At 35.5% G+C, this 22,500-nt stretch overlaps 1 protein-coding gene across 3 annotated transcripts in view; it reads left to right on the top strand.

The window, feature by feature from the left end:
- Positions 1-22,500, top strand: part of LOC135206242 (carbonic anhydrase-related protein 10-like) — a 646,502-nt gene that overhangs the window by 427,379 nt on the left and 196,623 nt on the right. For all 3 annotated transcript variants that reach the window (XM_064237623.1, XM_064237621.1, XM_064237622.1), the window contains one exon: positions 7,148-7,350. In XM_064237623.1, coding sequence (XP_064093693.1) covers positions 7,148-7,350 — 203 coding nt within the window. The remainder of the gene's footprint in view (positions 1-7,147; positions 7,351-22,500) is intronic.

The raw sequence follows: 22,500 nt of genomic DNA, 5'->3' as shown, positions 1-22,500 counted from the left end.
CTGGAAAATATATTTCCTTGATTCTTTAAATAGGCCTAACCATGTAGCCAATGCTAAACGCGCATATAACTTGGATTTTTTTTTTTTTTTTTTTTTAACACTAACTTGTGTCTTTTTATATTTCATTTAATCAGATGCTAAACATCTCTGTGCTTCATAAAAAGAAATCATAATAACTTTCGATATAACGCTATAAAAGTCGAAAGTTAATTTACAAATCATATTAGGCCAATGCTTATGCACTCGGTTCTTGCTGCCACTGAATGGTGAACACTTGCTATCACACATTGAGAGCCGCCGATGTTTCTATAGAGAAATTATTTTTTTTTTCTTTTAATAAACAATTATTGAACTAACATTGATCATTTACTGGGGAAATACTTTCTGTGCTTATACAGTTAATCACTGATATGTACTATCAGATAAAGAGGATGACAATAATTGGAATAAAATATACTAACTGGCAACCCCACGAGTTTCTAAAGAAGTACGATCAATAATGAGACTTGTCGCTTCACTTCTGGAACTTACTGTACATGTGTATGTAAATGTATCTTCTTTTCTATATCAAGTAGTTGCAAAGTTTCGTTAATATCCTCACAGAACCTCGTGCATTCATCCATTATCCTCTGCTTTTATGAAGAATGCGAAATTAGTAACGGAAAAATGTGTATGAAAAGCCATTTATAATTTAGAAAATGAAAACGCTTTCGTTTAAGTGTAGAAATTCAAAATACTAAAATTGGATGTAGTGCTGAATCTGTTTCGAGGATGAAAAACGGCTTTGTTTTTTTCCACTTTGCCGAGAATGTAAAAGAAAAAAAAGAAAAAAAAAAAAAAGAAAAAAAAAACCCTGAATATGAAAAGATGTCTCTGATAGCTTGAATTGTTTTTCTAAATATCCTATAAATGCGCCGAATCGACACTTGATCTAAGAAAGACTTGCTGTCCTTGGCAATAACAATAAAAGGTGAAAGTGCTCATTTATGTATATGAGCAAAAACCGTATTTTGAAACAAGTAAAAACAATTACCAGACATGGAAGATTTCGACCGTTTGCAAGACGGTCTTCTTCGGATATGAATATTTTTTTAAACAGCTGGCTGAAGAGGACTGTCGTATAAACGGTCGAAAACCAACATTTTTAATAATTTTTCATCTTTTATTGTTCACATTATAGTTTTTGCTCCTATACAAAATTGTGGAGCTTGGCTTGTTATTTTCGGTCGCAGTATATTGATGCACCGTAGCTTATAACAAGAAAATTGAAGTAATGGACTAAATGTATTTAAAATAGAATGAAATAGACGTGAAGCCATAACATTAAATTGTTTTGCTTGCAAAGCAAAACCTAAAGATTAATTTTCAGATTCTAATGTGTGCTTACTTCAGTCTCCATCTGAGTAAAGATCTTTGACCTAATCTGACTTCTTAAGAACTTCACACCAAGTAAAATCCCAGATGATTTTACTGACTTGAATCTCGAATGAGGTTATCTCCTCTTGGATTCTGGGTTATTTCACAACACTTGGAGTCTTAGGTGTTGAATGACTTTATCCCCAGTGAATCTGGAAAGCCTTGTTCACCTGAGAACGAAATAGTTATAATTGTTTTGACATAGCTCTCACACCATCTGCTTGTGTATGTTTTAGTTTTCATGAATCAGGTCTAAATGTCATGCTTAAACCTAGATGCGAATTGAATTCCAAATGCGTGTCTTTTCTGATGATTTATCGTCCTGGTACAGTTAATTATAAAACATTACTTTTGCCTGACAGTAAAAATGACTATAGCGTAACCAAGTCTAAATGGATTTTACCATGGTTGTTGGAATGGTATTGTGTATTACTCTGCGGTAGAATATACATAAGATTTGAACTTAATGCTTGAAGTTGCCACTTACCCGACGTCTTATGATACAAACTGTGTAATGTGCAAGTGCTTGGACGACAAACAATATCCAGGAAGCTGCCAAAATTCCTTTCACCATGAAGAGAACTGAAATCCACTGTACGTAGGTGGTTTGAATCGTTTCGACTGGGATCTTCTTTCATTATGTCTGCACAGAATTGTAATAATTCCATTTATTTTTCAAACATTCTACGGGTACTATGTAACTCAAACTAGTCTCCTACTTCTACAAACCCTAAATCTAAACTTCAATTAAAGGATTCTGTTTAAATATGCTGCTTGGATATAAATCGATCAGCGATTCAGGTTTACGAATGGTATTAGTTGTATTTCCTAAGTCTTTGGAAATAAGATTGCTATACTCACGACCTTTTTTTCTGGACCACCAAACACTGCATTACTGCGCAACAGTATAAAAATGTATTAGCGCTGATTTTAAACATACATACCAAAAATGCATATTAATAGATTATACTTTTAAACCATACATACCAAAAATGCATATTAATAGATTATACTTTTAAAACTATTATAGTACCAATGCCAACATTAAAAACTATTTGAATCTGAAGACTTGCTGAGTATAAGATAGAGCAATTATTTTACCAACGTATTTTGGCGATGTGCCTTTAGATTTTAATTAAACATTTTTGACAGATGGCCGCATGGTCGTAGCCTTTATGACGGAAAACAAACGCTCGGAAAAGAATTTCGCCCCGGGCCTTTCGCCGAAAGTCTAAAGGGAAATTGAAAAATATGAGTAGCGATGCGACGTTAAAGGAGACGAATGAAAGAACCAGCAACAATTCTGCTTCTCTAATTGTGGACGCAGAAGCAGTTCAGGGGGTAAGGAGGTAATAATGAGCATTACTACTACTGCTGCTGCTGCTGCTACTACTAATAATAATAATATAACAATAATAATGGAGAAGGAGATCCATAGTTATGTATGGGCACAAATATTATTGAAAAATAAGTCTGTATAGATTTATTTCTCAACATGTTTGTACCCATACTCAAGTGTAGAATTGTTTCTCCATTTCAAGACTCATGCCTCCATGAGTAATTTTTAATAATAATAATAATAATAATAATAATAATAATAATAATAATAATGAACACGTATAATGAAAATACAGCAGTCTCATAATAATTTTGAGCCACGATAAACAGATTACATAAATTAAGAAACCCCCTTTTCAGATCAGTGCTCGAGAATCGCTGGACCGGCCGCATTATGAAGTTAAAGTACTCTTGGAATCTGACTGATGATCGCTTGGAGAAGAATTTCGTAGATGATGCTTTGGGCATCAATTAGGGTTGACGATTTTGGGATGGAAGACTCTTGAGGGATACTGGAGGGGGTCTGCATTGGAGCTCGAGTGGGAGGAGGGGGCCGGAGACAAAGAAAGAGGAATGGCGAAAGGAAGGAAGAATTTGCGAAAGAGGAACCTTCAAAGAGGCAGGAGGGCGTCTGGGTTGTAGCCTGAGAGGGGAGGCTGCTGAAGGAGACTGAACCATGGAGGAGAAAAAGGGGCATTGCAGGATTCTTGTAAGATGATGAGAAAAAAGTTGAAAGAAAATAACTGAAAATAACAGATGCTGTAAACGGAGATTGCGTTGTTTGAACGGAAATGTAAAGCGCATAATTTCTGGAAGTGAATGAGAAGGGAGAGGAGAATTAGACTGGAAAATGAAGAATTGCAGGAAACATGAATAACGATCATAGTCGAGAACCAGAAGAACCGAAGAAAACAAAGGCGGAATGACTGCAGGAAAGACTGTGGAGGTGACAATAATCTAGGAGAGAAGCACGATGAAGAAATGAAGCCATTGTGATAACAAAGTTTCTTGTAAGTGAGGAAAAGAGTTAGAAGAAAAAAAATCCCCAACGGGAGGTCAAAGCTCACTCATAAATGCAAAGAGGTCAAGGAAATGTTGCCAATGAAACGGAAGAATTGATTTAACTGGGTTAAATACGAAATGATGAAAAACAAATGCTTTTGTATCCACCAAAACACCCACTGTATAAATAAAGATAGTTTTTATTGATAACAAATGTTAATATCTGTTGATGCTGAAAGATAATTCGAGGATTGCCATTGAGTTTCTTGTATAATGAACAAAATAATAATTCTGGGATACGTCGAACACAGCATAAATACATTTTGTTTTATCTGATCGTAGCGACGAACAAAGCGTTTTTCTAATTTTTACTGAATCTGTAAAGAATCCATACGATGTATTTTAATTGGAATTGAATCCAGGACACTTGTTAAGTTATACAAATCGAGTTAGATCTAAACCCACTCAAGGGAAAAGAATTGCACTAACAATTCATGTCGAAAGTTTTTTTCTAAACCTATGAAGCGCTTGACTCCAGCAAATTTACTCTCGGCAATATTACAAGTCCTTTTTTGAACAGTTTTTGAAAGCATGAAATACAACAGTGCATCCGTTGACCTTTCATTTTACTACTTTTTTTTTTTTTTTTAATAAACTTCATGCAGCAATCCGCTCTTTTTTTAGAGCGTCGACAGTAGGATCTATGGTTCATTTTCTATAAAGCCAATTGAAATAGATTGTCACTTGTAGTTTGACTCTTTTCGTTCGAAAGGTAAAACTCTAGATGAACTTCATGAATATCACACACGTATTTATACATACATATGATATATATATATATATATATATATATATATATATATATATATATATGTATATATTATTATATTATTATATAATATATATATGAATTTTGTTGTTGGGTTGTGTGTGTGTATGTATGATGTGTGTGTGTGTGTGTATGTATGTGTGTGTGTATTGTGTATGTGTGTGTGTTGTTTTATCTAGAGTGTTATTGAAAGAATTTTCCTCTCTCAGCCATCTGCTAAATTGTAGTGCAAATGAGAACATTGAGAAAATTAAATAGATAATGGAAACCAGCAGGATGGTATATATAAGAGCGCTAAAAACAGTATTTTGTATCCCTTAAATTCGTATCCCTTAAATGACCGTATAAAAACAATGCCAAATGAAGTTAAATGTGATAAAAAAAAAATGTAGCAATGGCCATTTTTGTTTAGACTTTATTTTTAAAGAGAAAGGAAAGGGAAAAGGGGTACCAGATTAATGCACACCTAACAGTACGAAAGGAAATTGTTTTCAGTGAGCTAACTAAAGATGTAGTCATATTACCGAAATTAATTCCAAGTAAATCGGTTGCTGTTCAGCGACGGCTTCCTTGTTATATACACACACACACACACACACACACACACACATATATATATATTATATATATATATATATATATATATATATATATATATAGTATATATATAATATATAAAAAAATAATTTATTTATGGTAATTATAATAATTATGGATATACATGCATATTAATATATATATATATATACTTATATATATATATATATATTATATATCTGTATATTATATACGTACATACATACACATGTACCACACTAATATGCTTTATATTTATAACTACCATGAACTTAATATATCAACTATAAAAGTGATAGCATGCATCTCACTGTTATATTGATGTATAAATGTGGTTTTCAAGATTTCATCTCCTTAGTGTTATTATCTGTCCAGCGCAATGTGACCACAAGTTTGCACAATTTAATATCCTTGCAAAGAACATATTATTCTTAGAATGCACCGCTGTTTACGGTGGGGGATTATGGGCGGAGTTTAAGGAGCCCTCTTGTGCAATGAATGAGAATGTTTACTGTTGTCTGCATTGCATTCACGGAGGTACTTATTTAAAGTTTGTTTTCCCTGATTTTAATTATATAGTTGTTAATGTTTTTTTATCAGTAATTTCCGGCATCTGGGGTATTTACTTTGTATAGATCGTCATGACTTTCCAATTGTTTCTACTTAATTTCTAATATTTTTCCTTTTCTTGCTTCTCATGAATTTTACAAATTTTGTTTTACCTTTTCTTTATTTGCTATTTCTGTTAGGAAAATGTATCAATTTAATGTCACGTATAAAGTGCTCCGAATTTACGTATTGAGCAAGCGTAAAACTGGGTATACTATGCCTTTTTGAAATTGCAGTTATCTAATTGAAATTAGATAACTGCAATTGAAACTAACATTATGGCTCAGCCACATTAAATGCGTAATGCTTAAACATTCCCATGAAATATAATTTTCATAACCGTATTGGCAACAGGGGACGTTGTATTTGGTCTTCATTAATTCAGATTTTTCAGAATAATTTTTCATAACCACTAATTGTGAATGACATTTTGACCAATCATATACTATTTGCAGTTGTATTTTATTTATGATGATTTTCTTATTGGTGACTTAGATAATCAACTTCAGTTACGTATATCAATTTTTATTTGTTTATAATACAGGTGAAATTCTTTATGCATGTTACTTTTTGGCAACATTTATTTTTATTATCCTTGCTTTTGGTAACTTTTGCTTCTGGGTATTAATATTTAGTACGCAGGTTTGTAACATCTACTTTGCAATGAATGATGTAATAACAGTTGTTCATTATCTCGCACTGTTTTATTGAAGATTTCTCACCAATGCCTCTAATTGTTGCACTATATGCCAATTACTCACTGGATTCACTGTTGAGATGAGGTACTATGAATATGAAATGTCTACAGATTTAATCTAATGAATCTCTCGATATCTACTGGAATCAGTATTACCATCGTTATGATAACTGCAGTTGTTCTTTTTTTTTTTATCAGTTAGCACATACTACTGTAATATGTTTACGATAACTTGCACTTACCATTTTGATTGATAGCTGGAGGGTCATTCATTGAAACAGGAGAGACTATTTCGAAGTCACTTCAGCAGTTGTTATAGTTGAGATGAGACCATTATCACAGTACTGAAGGTAACATTTTTACTGCCTTTCACTATGGTGAGAGCACGTGGACTGAAGATAGTAGTGCAAACATTATTATCCGCTGTACAGGAATAATATTCAAATTGCAGATAATACAGCTTTATAGTGATAAATGTAGATTCTACAGTACAGTTGCAATAAAACCTATATTCCAGATAATAGTGATTAGCAATACAAATGTTACCATCTGCAGTAATAACGTACACTTAGCAAGAGATAATGGAATTGTTAAAAAATATGAGCACCAATTAAATGCTACTGTTAATAGCAAAACTAATCGATGACGCTAACAACCTCCTTCTCTCATTATTCCCATAGGTGGCACATCGAGCAGCCCCCCGGGTATCGATTGGAGCCAGTGGTGGACTTACGACGGGATATCCGGGCCTCGATTCTGGGGCGTGATCAATCCCGCCTGGGGCATGTGTCGCGACGGCAGGAGACAGTCTCCCATCAACGTGGATCCAAAGACGTTGTTATTCGACCCGAACCTTACACCTTTCACCCTTGATAAGGTCACGGTGAGTTCAAGATGACAATCTGGTAAACCCGAGACCAAATCGTTATTGGTCTGTCTGCATGTTCCCACCTACTTTCTTTGGTTGCTTTTCCGTACCTGTGATTTTTTGTCTTTCTAACGTTAGCTCTTATTTTGTTTCTTCATCTTTCTATCTATCTTTTATTCGCTTTTTTTATTTATCTATTTTTTATGTGGATCTATTCCACCATAACCTTTCTGTAAAAAGCAACAAGGAACTGTCATTTGATCTTTGTCCTACCTCAGAAGATTAATTTGGTTTGGGTATTAAATCCAAAAATATTTTCACGTGCATAATAAAAAAAATACATTCTCTAAAACCTGCTTCTTGACTCAAGTCAAGTAAATCATAAAAAGAGAGATGGAAACATAGCACAGAGATAAGGAGAAAATAAGGACACTATGGACTTAAATCCTACGCCGGACCACTCAAGGAGATTACGAACCAGAGATGCAAGGGAACAAGATAACGACTAAAAGCTTTAGATTAAAGTTATTATCATAGTTTAATGCCACTTAATCTCCGGGGGATTAGAATCGAGATCTGTGCTGTTTAACAAGACGTTGCGTTCTGGGGCCTTCTCCTTCTCCTCCTCCTTCTCTTCCTCCTCCTCCCCCGACCCCACAGCCTCAAGACGTTGCGTTTAGGGGAACTCCCCCTCGGAAGGCACTCACCCACCTCCCCCAACAATTTACCTAGGGGGGTGTCACCCTCGATGCCGAGGAGGAAGGAAGGAAGGTGTAGGAGTAAGAGGTTTTCGTTTAATAGGATATCGCCCAGAGGAAGAGAAGAATCTTCCTCCTCCTTGATCGGCATTAAGGATTTGCTGATCCCGACGGTTTTTCTTTTGAACGGAAATTACACTTCCGTTGCAAATTCCGACGAAATTGATTCTCTTCCTCCTATCGGAAGACGATAACGAATGGCTCTCTTATATTCGGATTCGCCTTTCTCTTCCGTCATTCTTTCTCCCCCTTTTCGCTTTGTCCTCGGTTGACCGTCTTCACGTGTTTCTTCATACGCCCTCTCCTTTATTTTCTGTTTCTCCTCCCTTTTCTCGTGCGTCACTTCTGTCTTATTTACAGTTTCTGTTAATTTTTTTATTGTTTCCTTTATTAAAAAAATATATTGCCCTTCACCCATATGCCTTTACGAAGTTTTCGCGGTTTTCCTTTATTTTGCGTATTCGGTGCTTTATCCTCCTCTTCCCGCTGGCCACCCCACCCCTTCTTATTTTTCTTTTTTTTTTTCATCTCCGATTTTCCGCCTTGTTATTCACGTCCCTCTGTGCTTTCTCCGATTCTTCTTCTTCATTCGCGTCAGTTAATGCGAAGTTCGCTAATTTCTATCAGCCAGTCTCTCTCTCTCTCTCTCTCTCTCTCTCTCTCTCTCTCTCTCTCTCTCTCTCTCTCCCTTAATATTTTCCCAGGCCAGAAACGGTATTTATTTCATTGATTCGGTTTCCTTTTCTTACTTTAAATCAATTCCTTTACATGTAAAAATGTAATATATTTTAATTCTAAATTACAATTATCTAGCATCTTTTATGTCATATGTAAATGCTTTAACATGTCATGAGTAATGTTGTGTTTATAACTTTTTTCTTCTACTTCTTTTTTGGTCTCGAACCGTTTGAGGCATGTTCAAATGATATTGCTGGAGTTCTTTCTCCAGAGAAAACCCATCGAGGAACATGAGGTTACATAATATTGGATTCGAGAGGCTGGTCAGTTTTCTTAACTGACGCTAATTGACACATAATTTCTGTTTATGGGGCTTAATACCATTATTTTACGGCCTTTTCTCTTGTTTATATGCTCCATTTTTATGTGGAAATATCCGTATATACTGATAGATACATGTTAGCGTATGTGTTATAATATATATACTATAACATGATATATATATTATACTAATATTCATCAACCTTAATAACCCATATATCATATATATACATATATATGCATACATACATAGACAGAGAATTCGCGCTCTATACAGTCAGGTTCCTTTCAAGCAGAGAAAAGAATATCTGTACGTGTTTTTTTCTCTAATGACTGGAATGTTATTTCCGAATTTCCAATGACAATTACCCCATGTGAGGATGAATTTCTGTAAATTTTTTTCTGGTTTATTTAATTATCTATATATTTATTTTGAATTTACGGTATGTATGGTCAGATTCTGTAGTCCATGGTTCTATTTATTGGTAAATTCTGTATTCTAAAATAGTACATACAGAGCATGGATTGCAAGTTTTAGAGAATACTGGATGAAAAATTAAGAGAGATTGTAAAGATGGGGAAACAGCAGTATGGATTCATGAGGAGAGGGACGGCGGACGCCATCTTCATAGTAAGACAGCTACAGGAAAAGAGGCTAGAGGGAAACTTTAAGCCCATTTTTGTTTGTGCTGGTCATGGATGTGTTAATGAGTAGATTAGGGATGAAGAGTGGTGGGAGTTGTTGTACGCCGATGATCTGGTGGTTACTGCTGAAAATGAGGAGGACCTACAGAGAAGGGTTGGAGAGTGGCAGGAGTCTTTAGAGAGGGGTGGCTTAAAGGTGAATGTAAATAAAACAGAGGTTTTGCTGAGCAGTAGGGAAGATAGAGACAGAATAGTATTACAAGAAAGAAGTGGCTCGATTATAAAACAGGCAGAAAAGTTTAAATACTTAGGATCTACTTTAAGCCAAGAGGGAGGATGTGAGACTGAAGTTAACAGTAGGATAAAAGCTGCATGGGTAAAGGGGAGAGAGGAAGCTGGAGTAGTATGTGATAAGAAAATGCCATACAAGCTAAAAATCAAGATCTATAACATAGTGTTAATGTGTTAATGTATGTGGCAGAAACATGGGTTCTAAGAAGAAAAGAGGAAATAAAGCTTGAGAGAACAGAGGTGAGAATGCTGAGGTGGATTATGGGAATATTTCTGCTTGATTGGAAAATGGGGAAATAAGAAGGGCAGGCTCAGTAAAGATTACAGAGGTGATAAGAGAGTCGATTGAGGTGGTATGGGAATGTGTTGAGGATGGATGACGAGGAGCGAGTGAAGAGGGCTTGGGAGGAACCTGTTAGAGGAATAAGATCGAGAGGGAGACAGAGAATTAGATGGCGAGATAAAGTGTAGGAAGATATGGAGAGAAGAGGTTTTGTGGAGGATGATGCCCTTAATAGAAGGGAGCACTACCTTTGATAGAAGGCAGTGGAGAAGGCGCATCAGGCAACCGACCCCTTAATGCAGGGATAACGGTGGCAAAGAAGACGAAGAAGAGACACAGAGAGAGTAAGAGAGAGAGAGATTTTCAAATATATTCATTACATATATTTTAATAAGATATCAGTAAAAAGAAGTACACGAGTATATTCATATAAAAGTGTAGCATTCTATTTGGTATATGTAGGTTATATAGGTTAAATAGGTTTTCTAAAACTACTTTAATATAGTGCAAGAAAGTACCGTCATTAATGACATATGATCATAACGAGGATGTGACATGCATATCATGACACTGTTTTTAGACCGTCTGCAACAAAACCTAATCACATTTAAGCTTCCACTTTACAGCCTGTAGTAGCCTAATATCACTGGTTACAAAGATTAAGCTTAAACAGTGGCGAGACTAATTTTGTAAACTATACATTTTGACACGTGCACGAGAAACTTCTTCAATAACGTCGTAAAACCTTAGATGAATTGAGTGACTGTTTAACAGTTTCACAAACAGCATATAATACTTATGACAAATTTCATTCTTAAAAATCCATCGGAAATTGCCATATACTTAGCGGACATGTTTAAGACCAATTTAGATTAAGATGCCGTAACTACGTATAAATCAGCAAATGAATCCTGGAACTCATAAGTTCTGGAAAGCACGAGTCGTGAAAGCATAGTCTCGAATGGGGAATGATTCAAGTGAAGTACTCTTTTAACTTCAAAGTCTCCATGTAATGAGATTACGAAGGCAAAAGTCTCAGGATGAGAAGGAGTCATGAAGACTAGAAGTTTGACTGGAAGTTTTGAGAGGGAAACTTATCCCAAGAAGTCTGGTTATTAGAGTTCAGATTTTTCTCTCTTTTTCTCTCTTTCTCTCTCTACCTGTCTGTCTCTTTCTCTCTCTCTTATTGGAAGTTTTTTATGGTAATTTGTAAGAAGAATTGCTTCGTTTATTTCATTTCATATGAACTTTAGTCTAACTTTAGTACGTAAATATATTCTGCATAATTCAGTAAAAATTAATAAAGATATGGGTATAAGGTATATGTAGCGTCATACCACTGCCACAAAAATCATTACACAGTTTTGAAATTAATATCTAACGAAATGTTTGACTTCGGGTGCTGAGTTATGTATCCTGAAGCAGACAACAGAAAATTTTGTAGCAACATGCGCTGATTAATTAAGAAAAAGTACCAATTGTAAAAAGAGTTAAAGGAACTCCATAAGTCCATAAGTTACTGAATGAAATAAAACTTAGCGCAAGAAATGCATAAACCGTGAAACTCAAGAAAAGAGAGAAGGCTTTCGTAAATTCCAGTTTGTGGAAGTTGTATCTAAACAACTTGGTCTTGAGGAAGTGCTCCATAAGCTCCTGAAGATATTTTACATTTTCATCTTTTAATTCGGCTGGGGAGAGATGACAAATTGGGAAGTTGTTATTAGATTTTTCTCCAAACTGTTATTTGGACAATGGGGCCTTCAAAGAGCCGCAGATAGAGGCTATGTGTAGTCAACCTGTTACTGAAAAGCAATGGCTTTTATTTTTAGGTTCTATTTCATTTAGTTTTTAGTGGAACAGAGAATGGCTGATTAGTCTACATTTTGGCACAGTAGTCCAGACGAAATTGGTCAAGGCCTATACATTTTTACAGCATTTTCTATTAAGAAAAGTACTTGTGAATCTATGAGAGCGTATGCCGCCTGTTGCCTGTAGACGTAACCTCATTTATGCTAATCCTTATAAACTTACGATATGATCTCGAATGTTATAGAGAATAGAATTTTGTTATTGCGTTTCACAAGAAAATAGGTAGAAAGTAAGATTTGACAACATTCTTCTGGAATACCATCCTGATCATCATTCAATTTGAAAAACATTGATTGTGACCAAGTATATATTTGAAAGGTTGTGAAAGAAGGATGTTTTGTAGATTGGTACACAATAGAAGTTTGAAGAAAGTGATAGAAGCAACATTTGGAAAGGGTAAAGGAGAGGTTACTATCTTTTAACGGAAAATTTATGTTTTTTTAGCTGATTGTAAATACCAGTCAGTAGCGCAGTGATAGGAGAGAGAGAGATGTGAGATGGGGGAAGAGGAGGAGAGAGAGAGAGTAGATTTGACAACATCTTCGAAATACCATTTTCTCAATCATCATCAACTTGGGAAAAACATTTATTTGACAAGTTTAGCACTTTTATATTTTGACAAGTTGTGAAAGAAGATGTTGTTATTAAAGATTGGTACCACAATAGCGAAGTTTGAAGCGTGAAAGAAGCAACATTCGAAAAGGTAAAGACGAGGTTACTATCTTTTAACGGAATAATCTTTATGTTTTTTAGCTGATTGTAAATCACCACGCCTCTAAGTTAGAGACGATGAAGAAAGACGAGGAGAAGACTGAGAAGAGAGAGAGAGAGAGAGAGAGAGAGAGAGAGAGAGAGAGAGAGAGAGAGCGCATAGAAATATACTTGCAAGATCAGAGTTGTAGACAGGACAGTTTGTCAAATGATGGTTTAATTCCATTTTACTTTTATAGGTGATCCTTTTCGATATATTTTCATGTTAATGAGCGATACATGAAGCATTGGGGTCTTAGTGAAAAGTAAAAAAAAATAAATGAATAGATTTACTCAGTGTTAACATGCATTAACCGAAAACAGAGTGATGATGGAAATTGACTATAAATAAGCCTACATTTAAGAAACTAGCCACTTGGTGCTACGAGTTTTCTTATGTTTATTTTGAAAATCGCTTTAGAATTAACTAACTTGATTCCGTATGGTTATTGTAATATTATACATTAATGTGATACTTAATTGGCTAAATTTTTATTATGCAATCATCCAAAGTGGTTAAATAGACGTCTTCGGTGAGATTAATAAATTAATGTTTGCAATCTGTTTTGGCTAATGCAGCCATTATAGCAATTGTGTAGCTGGAAGCATCCCTCGATTCGTATAGCATAAAGTGAGCGTAGCCACCAGTCTTTATTAAAATAAAGCCTAATATTTATCAAAACTTGTGTAATGCATCCAGTTTTATTCCCGTCCTGTATTGTTGGATGTAAATTAGTTTAATATCGCCTCTAAACATTATCTGTGAACGCCGGATACTATAGGAACGGTTTGGAATAAATGAAAAGGCGTAAATAATTCTAAAATAAATTTTGCAAGTGAACGTTTGCAATAAAATCTCCAATTGTTTTCGGAAGTTTAGTGATAAGATACTAGAAGAATGATTAATACTGACGATCATCCTAGAACCAAAAGAATGTGCTTATTCCTAAGTGTTTCAGTCCTCCTGCACTCAATTAGCAATTAACTTTCGGGTCATAGTTACTTTGGAAGGAAGTATGTTCCCAGAGCAATAAACTTGACAGCTTTACCCGATGTCGACCTTGTTAAGTCTCCTAATGCAATAAAGCACGTTTTAGCGCATGTGAACGCATTGTGTTTGTTTTTGTCCCACTCATTGGCATCGTTGTAATTATTAGTGCTGTTGTCTCTTAGACTACCAATATTTAGGTGGCCAGATTTATCAGACAATGTGTGAATAGTAGCGAAATAATATCAGATTCGATTCTTGTTGTACAAATTTTTTCATTCTTTACACTTATGAATATGATTTTCTTGCTGCTGAGTTAGTTCGTCATATATTTATTTACGTGTAAATTAAACACAAGTAGGTAGATCATTAATGTCATATTCACTTATACACATGTTTTCCTTCTTTGGATTTATAAATATGCTTTTTTTACAGTTAAGTTAGCTCTCCATATTTTTCATTATTTGTAGAATACGAAAAGGAAGCACGTACTACAACCCTCTTTTGTCAAAAAGCAACAAAGGTTAATGAGAAAAGACACATTCCCTTAAAACCCTTCCGGTTACGAGAGGAAACAGCTCCTTTATAACTCAAATACGACGTTATATTTAAGGACGAGATATTTGTTTGAACAACAATAAATGCCTACCCCTCAACCTTAATAAGGAAGATCAACACACATTCGTGAATAAATAAAGTAGTATACTTCCATTCATAATTTCATTTGAGGTTTGTTTTACTCTTTTTCTTCTTACCTGAAAACCAGTCAGGGATGTAGGTCAAATTTATTACTGCTGTTTTTCTTAATTTTGTTGAGATCCATATTCGCAAGTCGCTGCACATTGGAGATTTCACAGTGTGTACTGTGAATGGATACTTGTGACACACGGGCTGTATCCTAAGAAATATCTCAAAAAACAATCTTTTATTTTCTTTTTTGGTTCCACGAGGCTTGTGAATCGGTTGTTGTTGAGATTCTGATTCCAGTCGTATTCCGTATTCAAGTCCATATCAAATCTGTAGTGACACGTGGCATATTCTTTAAGAAGGGTGCGACGCTATTCATTTTCAGCGTTCACCTTCAGGGTTGCTCTCTCTCTCTCTCTCTCTCTCTCTCTCTCTCTCTCTCTCTCTCTCTCTCTCTCTCTCTCTCTTAATTACTATTACTACGACCACTACAATTGCTGCCGTTCAAGACACCACTTTGCAAGTCTTTCATCATCGTTATCGTCCTGTTCCCAAAAAAGTTCAATGTCGTTTTAGTTATTTTAAGTGTCAAGGATACTATTGCTAATAGTATACTGCTACTACTCATAATCACTATCTGTCTATACATACACACACACAGATATATATATATATATATATATATATATATATATATATATATATATATATATATATATATATATACATACATATAACATTAATATGTGTGTACGATACACACACACACACGCGAGCGCACACACACACACACACACATATATATATATATACAAGGGTGTGTGTGTATGTTAACATTAGTTTGTAAATATTACTTCTAATGTAAAGTACGCGAATCAATTAAAATAATCAACATTATACACACTGAGCAACAAGCGTACTGTAGATAACACTAATCCTAAGAAATAAAAAAATGTCTAGGAGTATACCATTAATCAATGTTACTGGAATATTATTGTTATGTATCTTCAGAAAATGGATTTACAATTAAGTGCCTGTCAACCTCATCTGAACGCATGATGTGAATTTTAAAGCGGGGTGACGACGATGTTGTAGGGGTGGGGGGGGGGGGGGGTATGGGGTGGGGGGGGGGGGGGGGGGGGGGGGGGGGGGGGGGGGGGGGGGGGGGAAGGCTGTTGGGGAGGACGAGGGGCTTGAGGAGGAGGAGGAGGAGGGGGGAGGGGGGAATGGAATGGTACTACGTGGGACGGATCTCGGCACACAAAGGCCGAAGGCTTTTGTACAATATAGTTGAAATCCTTCCTTGCTTCCGAGAGCCGAGGAAAAATAAATGCCAGATTCTAAAACTTAATGTAATGAGTGAGTACACACACTGACTGGGTCAGTCAACACGGCGCCTCTTGAACAAGTATGCTCAATGAATATTGAAGTATATGGATGGCGAGCGTCAAAATTTAAATCAAGGATTATACAACCGAGATGAGTGTCTTATATAAAAAATACTCTCGTACGCGGGGGAATTTACCTGGGGTTGCCAGTGTTTGTTTTTCTCCTCGGATACTTTTCGTTTTGTTTTGTTGCTCTTGGGGGTAGAATTCCATTTCTTTCCGTGAGAAATTTGACTTAATTGTTTTACTTAAATTTAGAATAATGGGTTTGATGAATACTATCAGGATTCATTATTATTATCATTATTATAAGTTAGGCTTGTCAGTTGACATTATAATAAAAGGGCTATTATCATTTTATTAAGCAATATGACCAATCACTTTATTCTAACAGTTAGCATTGATCTTAATAACGTTACCGTATTATCCTCTTCATCATCGTGGTAGTCAACTCTCACCCCAAATAAGATGCTTTCCCAGGGCTGGAAACTTTCGTGGATGTTGATTTATTAACTCTTACATGAAGAACAAGAGTTTTAACAGTTAGCCTCATAATTCCAGACACAACCCATCCGTACTCTTATTCATAATCATGTTTCCAAAGTACTTGTTGCTTTTATCTTTACGAACTATCATTAGGTATCCTTTTCGTCCAGCATAGTACTACATTGAAATATCATGATCATTGATATGAGTTGTCTCCACAATTCAGATTGGAATTCTCTATTTTTTCATGCAACATTCATAAGTTTTCTCTTTTTCCAATTGGTCTTTCTCAAACGTATTTAATCATGACATAATCCATTTTATCCTATCGCTTCCCCTTTATTTATAACATTTATTACATTATCGCATGAGCCCAACCAAGAAGTCCCGCAACGTATTGGTGCAAATCGTTATTCCTCATCACTTCAGTTTTATCCAGTATTCCCATCAATTAAGAAATCAAGTATCCCCATCTCTTGAGTTCAATCTGTTATTCCCTATCAGTTTAGGTCTCGCCCGTTGTCCCTTCCTTGAAGTTTAATCCAGTAATCCAAACACTTAAGTTTTATCAAATATTCCACGCAAGTCAAGCCTAACCCATTATTCCCCATCACTTCAACTCAGTATAGTAATACCCATCACTCAGGCCTTTATATATGTAACACCCACGATCGGACGTACCTTACCTGAAAAATAATGAAAGTAGCCGAAAAGCCATGCTTCAAGCGGGGCTGAACAACCACTGAACGCTGAGTTCTGCACTCTGAATGTGAACAAACCTTCCACTATCACTGACGAAAAGAATGTAACACCATCATTTAAACTGTTTGACATATCCATTTTCCGATTTCCCGAACTGAGAGCTCTTGCAAACGAAAGAACTACATTCTACAGGCTAACAATTAATCAGTCAGAGAAGTTCTTGTACATGTTTAAATGCTGAAATAGAAATACCTGCCCCGTATATAGTTAATGTATATTATCAACTTTTGCTTAGATCACTTCTTATCTTCTCCATGATTGTGGTCTGATCCTTTGTTCTGCCATCACGTAATTCTGATGCAGTATTTCCAGTAGCATAAATATACTCCAATATTCCCCCCTAAATCAAGTCTGATCCAATTCATCACTCAAGTGTAACCTCATTATCCGTAGTGGTTCTGGTATATGTGCTGTCTGGCCTATTACATCCCATCGAATGAACACGATCACTTCATTCTTATGCAGCATGCCTCACTTTTTCCGTCCAGTCCATCATCCCAACATCGCCTCAGTCCAGCCCATTAATTCCTGTGCAGGAAAATCCCAGATAATCGTCTAAATTTTCTCCGAAGTCAGATCACATCCCTACTTGGGTCCGGGTATTATGTATGCTCACGCACGAAGTCCCCCTTAAACTCTATGGCTGTCGACCATAGATTTTTTTTCCAGGTTCACCGTAGGCTGCAAGTACAAGGTCCCCTTGGGCATAAGATGATGCGTCTATCTATGAGTGAATAGACGACAGCGAGTTATCTCAAATTTTAGAATAATCATCGTTATTCGTGGGTGGTTAACTTGCTGTTCCACACGTGAGTGTTTATATAAGTATAAATATGGCGCCGTGAAAAGCGTCATATTAGTTTAACGTTAGCTAATTACAGATTTCGGATAATTAATTGATGCTGGGGAAATATACAGATGTCATAATTGAAACTGGAAAAGAAAAATCTTTTGAAATCGTGAATTTTAAAACGCCAGGGAGAACTAAGTTCCATTTGTCTATAAAAGAATCCAGATCAGGGTGGAAAGGAGAAAAACATCCTTGTTGACAAGAATTTAAGGAAAGAGAAAAAAATTACCGAAAAAAAAGAAGATAAAACGACGAAGGAATAAGAAGTCGATTTTTTTGAGGGCGCGGAATCGGCAAATTGTGAGGAGTCAACCCAAACCAATTGTTATTCACTTTGACGAGGCATTTATCGCATTAAGGTTGCGAAATGCACTCATGCCTCACACACAATTGCTCGAGCGAGAAAAGAAGAAGGAGAAGAGGAGTCGAGAGGAAAGAGGGAGCTTTATGCCCCTTCCATTATTTGCTGCTCTTGGGATAGTCGAGCTGGGTGGGAGACGGGCAATGAACCATTGTCGGAGGTGGAAAGAGGTCTGGAGGAATGGGTCAGAGTTCACGAACAGACAAGGCTTGATTCTCTCTCTCTCTCTCTCCTCTCTCTCTCTCTCTCTCTCTCTCTCTCTCCAGAAAAAATATATTTCCCTTTACCTCCTCTTTTTCCTAATGAACACCATATTCTTTGAAAGCTTGAATTCCAATAATAATAATAATAATAATAATAACATTGTTTTGCTCACCCGTCTCTTAGTCTATAGATTTTCTTCACCGCACCTTGTTCACAACTCCCCACCCTGCTGCCTCTTTTCCTCTTGGGATCAATCGAGTTTTTTGTCATTACAAATAAAAAACAACGTTTGTGTGTTCCTTTGTGCGATTGTTTGAGTGTGCGCGTATGTATGCTTGTGTCAGCTTTCTATTTTCCTGCTCCTACCTGTAAGTGTATCGATATAGTGTATCGTACATGTTGTTTATTTAGATAACATCGGAGGCAATAATTATGCAGACGTCTTTAATTCATTCACTAAGATTTAGAACTAATTGCAGATAAAGCAGCACATTTCGCTCTTCCGTTTGACATCGCAAATGAAAAATGAGAACGAGATTATAGTCACTTGCTGCCGTTCCATGATTTTAAAATATCTGGTTTTCCCAACCACAGAAATTACATTACATATATATATATATATATATATATATATATATATATATATATATATATATTTGTGTGTGTGTGTGTGTGTGTTTTATTTGATAACAGGACCTCATGTATACTAGATGGCATCTATCGGTGATATTTATTCAGGAAAAGTTACAAGCTTTCTAGGACTAATAGTCCTCATCGTGTGGTATGTCTGCGCATGCCAGATGGTGGGGGCTGTTGCAGTCCTAGAAAGTTGGCAACTTTGTCCTAAGTAAATATCTTCGCTATATACCATCCAGTTTAAATGAAGCCCTGTTATTAATTCTATTAATGCAAAGAACAGTTGTGTACGTGATAATATATATATATATATATATATATATATATATATATATATATATATATATATATTATCACGTACACAACTGTTTCTTTGCATTAATAGAATTAATAACAGGGCTTCATTTAAACTGGATGGTATATAGCGAAGATATTTACTTAGGACAACTATATTATAGACAACTGGTGGTTCCTTTATAGCTGTATATGTGCACACATGCATATAAAAACACGCGCGCACACACACACACACACACATATATATATATATATATATATATATATATATATATATATATATATGTGTGTGTGTGTGTTTATATCTATACTATATATATATATATATATATATATATATATATATATATATATATAGTGTGTGTGTGTGTGTGCGTGTTTTTATATGCATGTGTGCACGTATACAGCTATAAAGGAACCATCCAGTTGTCTATGACATAGGGGTTTTGTCAACGAAATGCTGTGGACTTATCAGGTAACTCTAATGGTTTCGCGAACAAACTTTCATCCCGCCCAAGAACTGCAAATTCTCTATATGTGCCTTCCAATCTTCCCTTATTTGAACATCATGCCGTCCACGTCCCAATCTTCTAACCTCTAAAACCATTTGCCAGATTATGTTTTCTTTAATTCTTTTCAGTTTTTTTTTTTTTATACATCCGTAGCTTTCATTCGACGCATTTGTTCTTAATAACTAAACTCTACAGATATTGTTTCTTTCCTTAAAGAACTTTCACATTCCTATGCCATTACCAGTATGATTGCTAAATTCCTAAATGTGTGGTTTCTCCATTCCCCAAAGTGACGTTGGAGGCAAGGCCACCCTCATGAAAAATATTCCCATGATATTCTTGCTCTTTGGAATTGCCGAGGTCCTTTCAATTACCCTTAAAATCCTTCCTTTAAGTACCCCTACAGAACTTCTTACTTTCTTGAGTCTTCCAGTCGCTTTTCAATATCCAGAAGTTTTCTTCATGTCGTTGCAGTGCCAGTTGTATTTAATGAATCAGTATGGCTACGTATGAATGTTATAATTAGGTATAATGTTGCTGTTGGTATCCGATCACGAGTTCGTGGAACGTAAGTAGCGACTGTGAAAGTGAATTAAGAAAGAAGCAGTAGCTGTAAAATTTATTTATCAAAATCAAATGCGGCGAATGATTAGGTTAGGTTGATTTGGTTAGGAATGTGGTTATGTTGACGAAACCAAAGCTACAGTTATCAAGACACACTTGCTTTGATAAAACTGCAAGGATGTTCATTCCACCTTATAGTTGAGGCACTGAGCAAAGCAGTCCATGATAGCCGCTCTCTCTGATGTTACAGGAAAGACTACTGTCTTCGATTATGGTAATAGGTAACATAGACAGTACGAAAAGTTCACTTCACAGTCGGTAAATAAGTCAGAAGCTTAAGAAATTAACAGGAAATCGTACACATGACTTTGAAATCAGATTTACTCATTTAATTTTTGTACTGGGCTTGCATTTTCAATTTTTTTTTTTTTTTTTTTTTTTTTCAAAACTAATCACCTACCTAATTATCATACTCTCTATATTGTTTTAAGATTACGGACACAACGCAAAGGAAACTTTCTGAAAAGTGTTATCAAAATAGTCATTATGAATTGCCCCAATATAATGTTTTATTTCTCTCGTGGTTTTCATACCCCTTGTTTTTTTAGTGTTCTGTTTGTACGGTTGAACATTCCAGTGTGTGTAAGCTAATGCACGTAATATACCTACATACTCTGAGCGCATGTATACAAGCACATGGACAGCTATCAACATTCCACGTGTGCGTGATGCGACTTTGCTTCTGAGAATTTTGTTGACTTAATGCTGCATCTGTGAAATTTCTTTCTATTTGCTGACGTTCCATCGTCTGTAGGGCGTTCTCTTTGCATGTCGTTATACAAATATACCTTAGCTTATTCCCAGTGACCTAGATGACGCAGACCAGACGCAATAGAACGTTGGTCCATTTTTTTTTTCGGCCCCAACACATAAATGTGTTCGTGGCAGAAAGATATTTTTCTGAGGTCTCTAGAATTTTTTTACATCATCTCTTCAATTGCTATCTAACTCTATTACAACTTTTTGTTTGCGGTTAGATTATTATCGTTCCGGTCTGTTATTGCGCAAGTTAGCTATTAGATGTGTGTATTTTTCTTCCGAAATTATATTGATTATCTAGATACTGCTGCTCTTCCCTGTTATTTGATTATTCATGACCAGAGAAGGGAGTTTTCCCTTTTCTAAACCCATATTACAGGAATCAGACTTTTATTTCTTGAAATTTTAGTTTGGGTGGCATTCTCCTAGGTTCTTTAAATTAGATAACTACATTATTGTCTTTGAATTTATACATTGTTGACACGCAACAAGCAACATAATACTGATATGTATGTGTTCTCATATAGAAGCAAAAATGGTCTTGTTATCAAGAAATCTTGAGTTGAAGTAAAGCAACCTTAATCAATCAGAGGTTGTGCAATCGTCGACGTTATTTAGAAATTGATGGAAATCTACCTTTTATTTTATTTTTCTTCTTTGGAAGTCTCTTAAATCGATTTTGAGGTCAATTATAGTGCATTTGTAGTTGCTTTATGGTATTTCATGCACAAAGTGGTTCTGCATATCTTTAATGCTTTACCAGGAGTATGGTGTGGTAACTTCAGAATTACTTCTTAAATGATAAGTCAAGTGGTCCCTATGCTAATTTTGATTTTAGTATGTATTTTGTCTCCCTTTCTAGTTTCCCTTAATACACCTATTCCAATGAACTTTAAATTAATAAATCAATCTCATTATACGCTCCGCTATAGTTCAGTTTTTTAAGTCTTTTGGCAATTTAAAATGAATCATACGAAAGTTCGCTTTGTAAATTTTATATTATATTGCAATCCAAT

The sequence above is a fragment of the Macrobrachium nipponense genome, chromosome 29 (genome assembly GCF_015104395.2).
Source record: "Macrobrachium nipponense isolate FS-2020 chromosome 29, ASM1510439v2, whole genome shotgun sequence".
Taxonomy (NCBI): Eukaryota; Metazoa; Arthropoda; class Malacostraca; order Decapoda; family Palaemonidae; genus Macrobrachium; species Macrobrachium nipponense.
The sequence above is the reverse complement of the archived record's forward strand: the minus strand, read 5'-3'. Positions and strand labels throughout refer to the sequence as shown.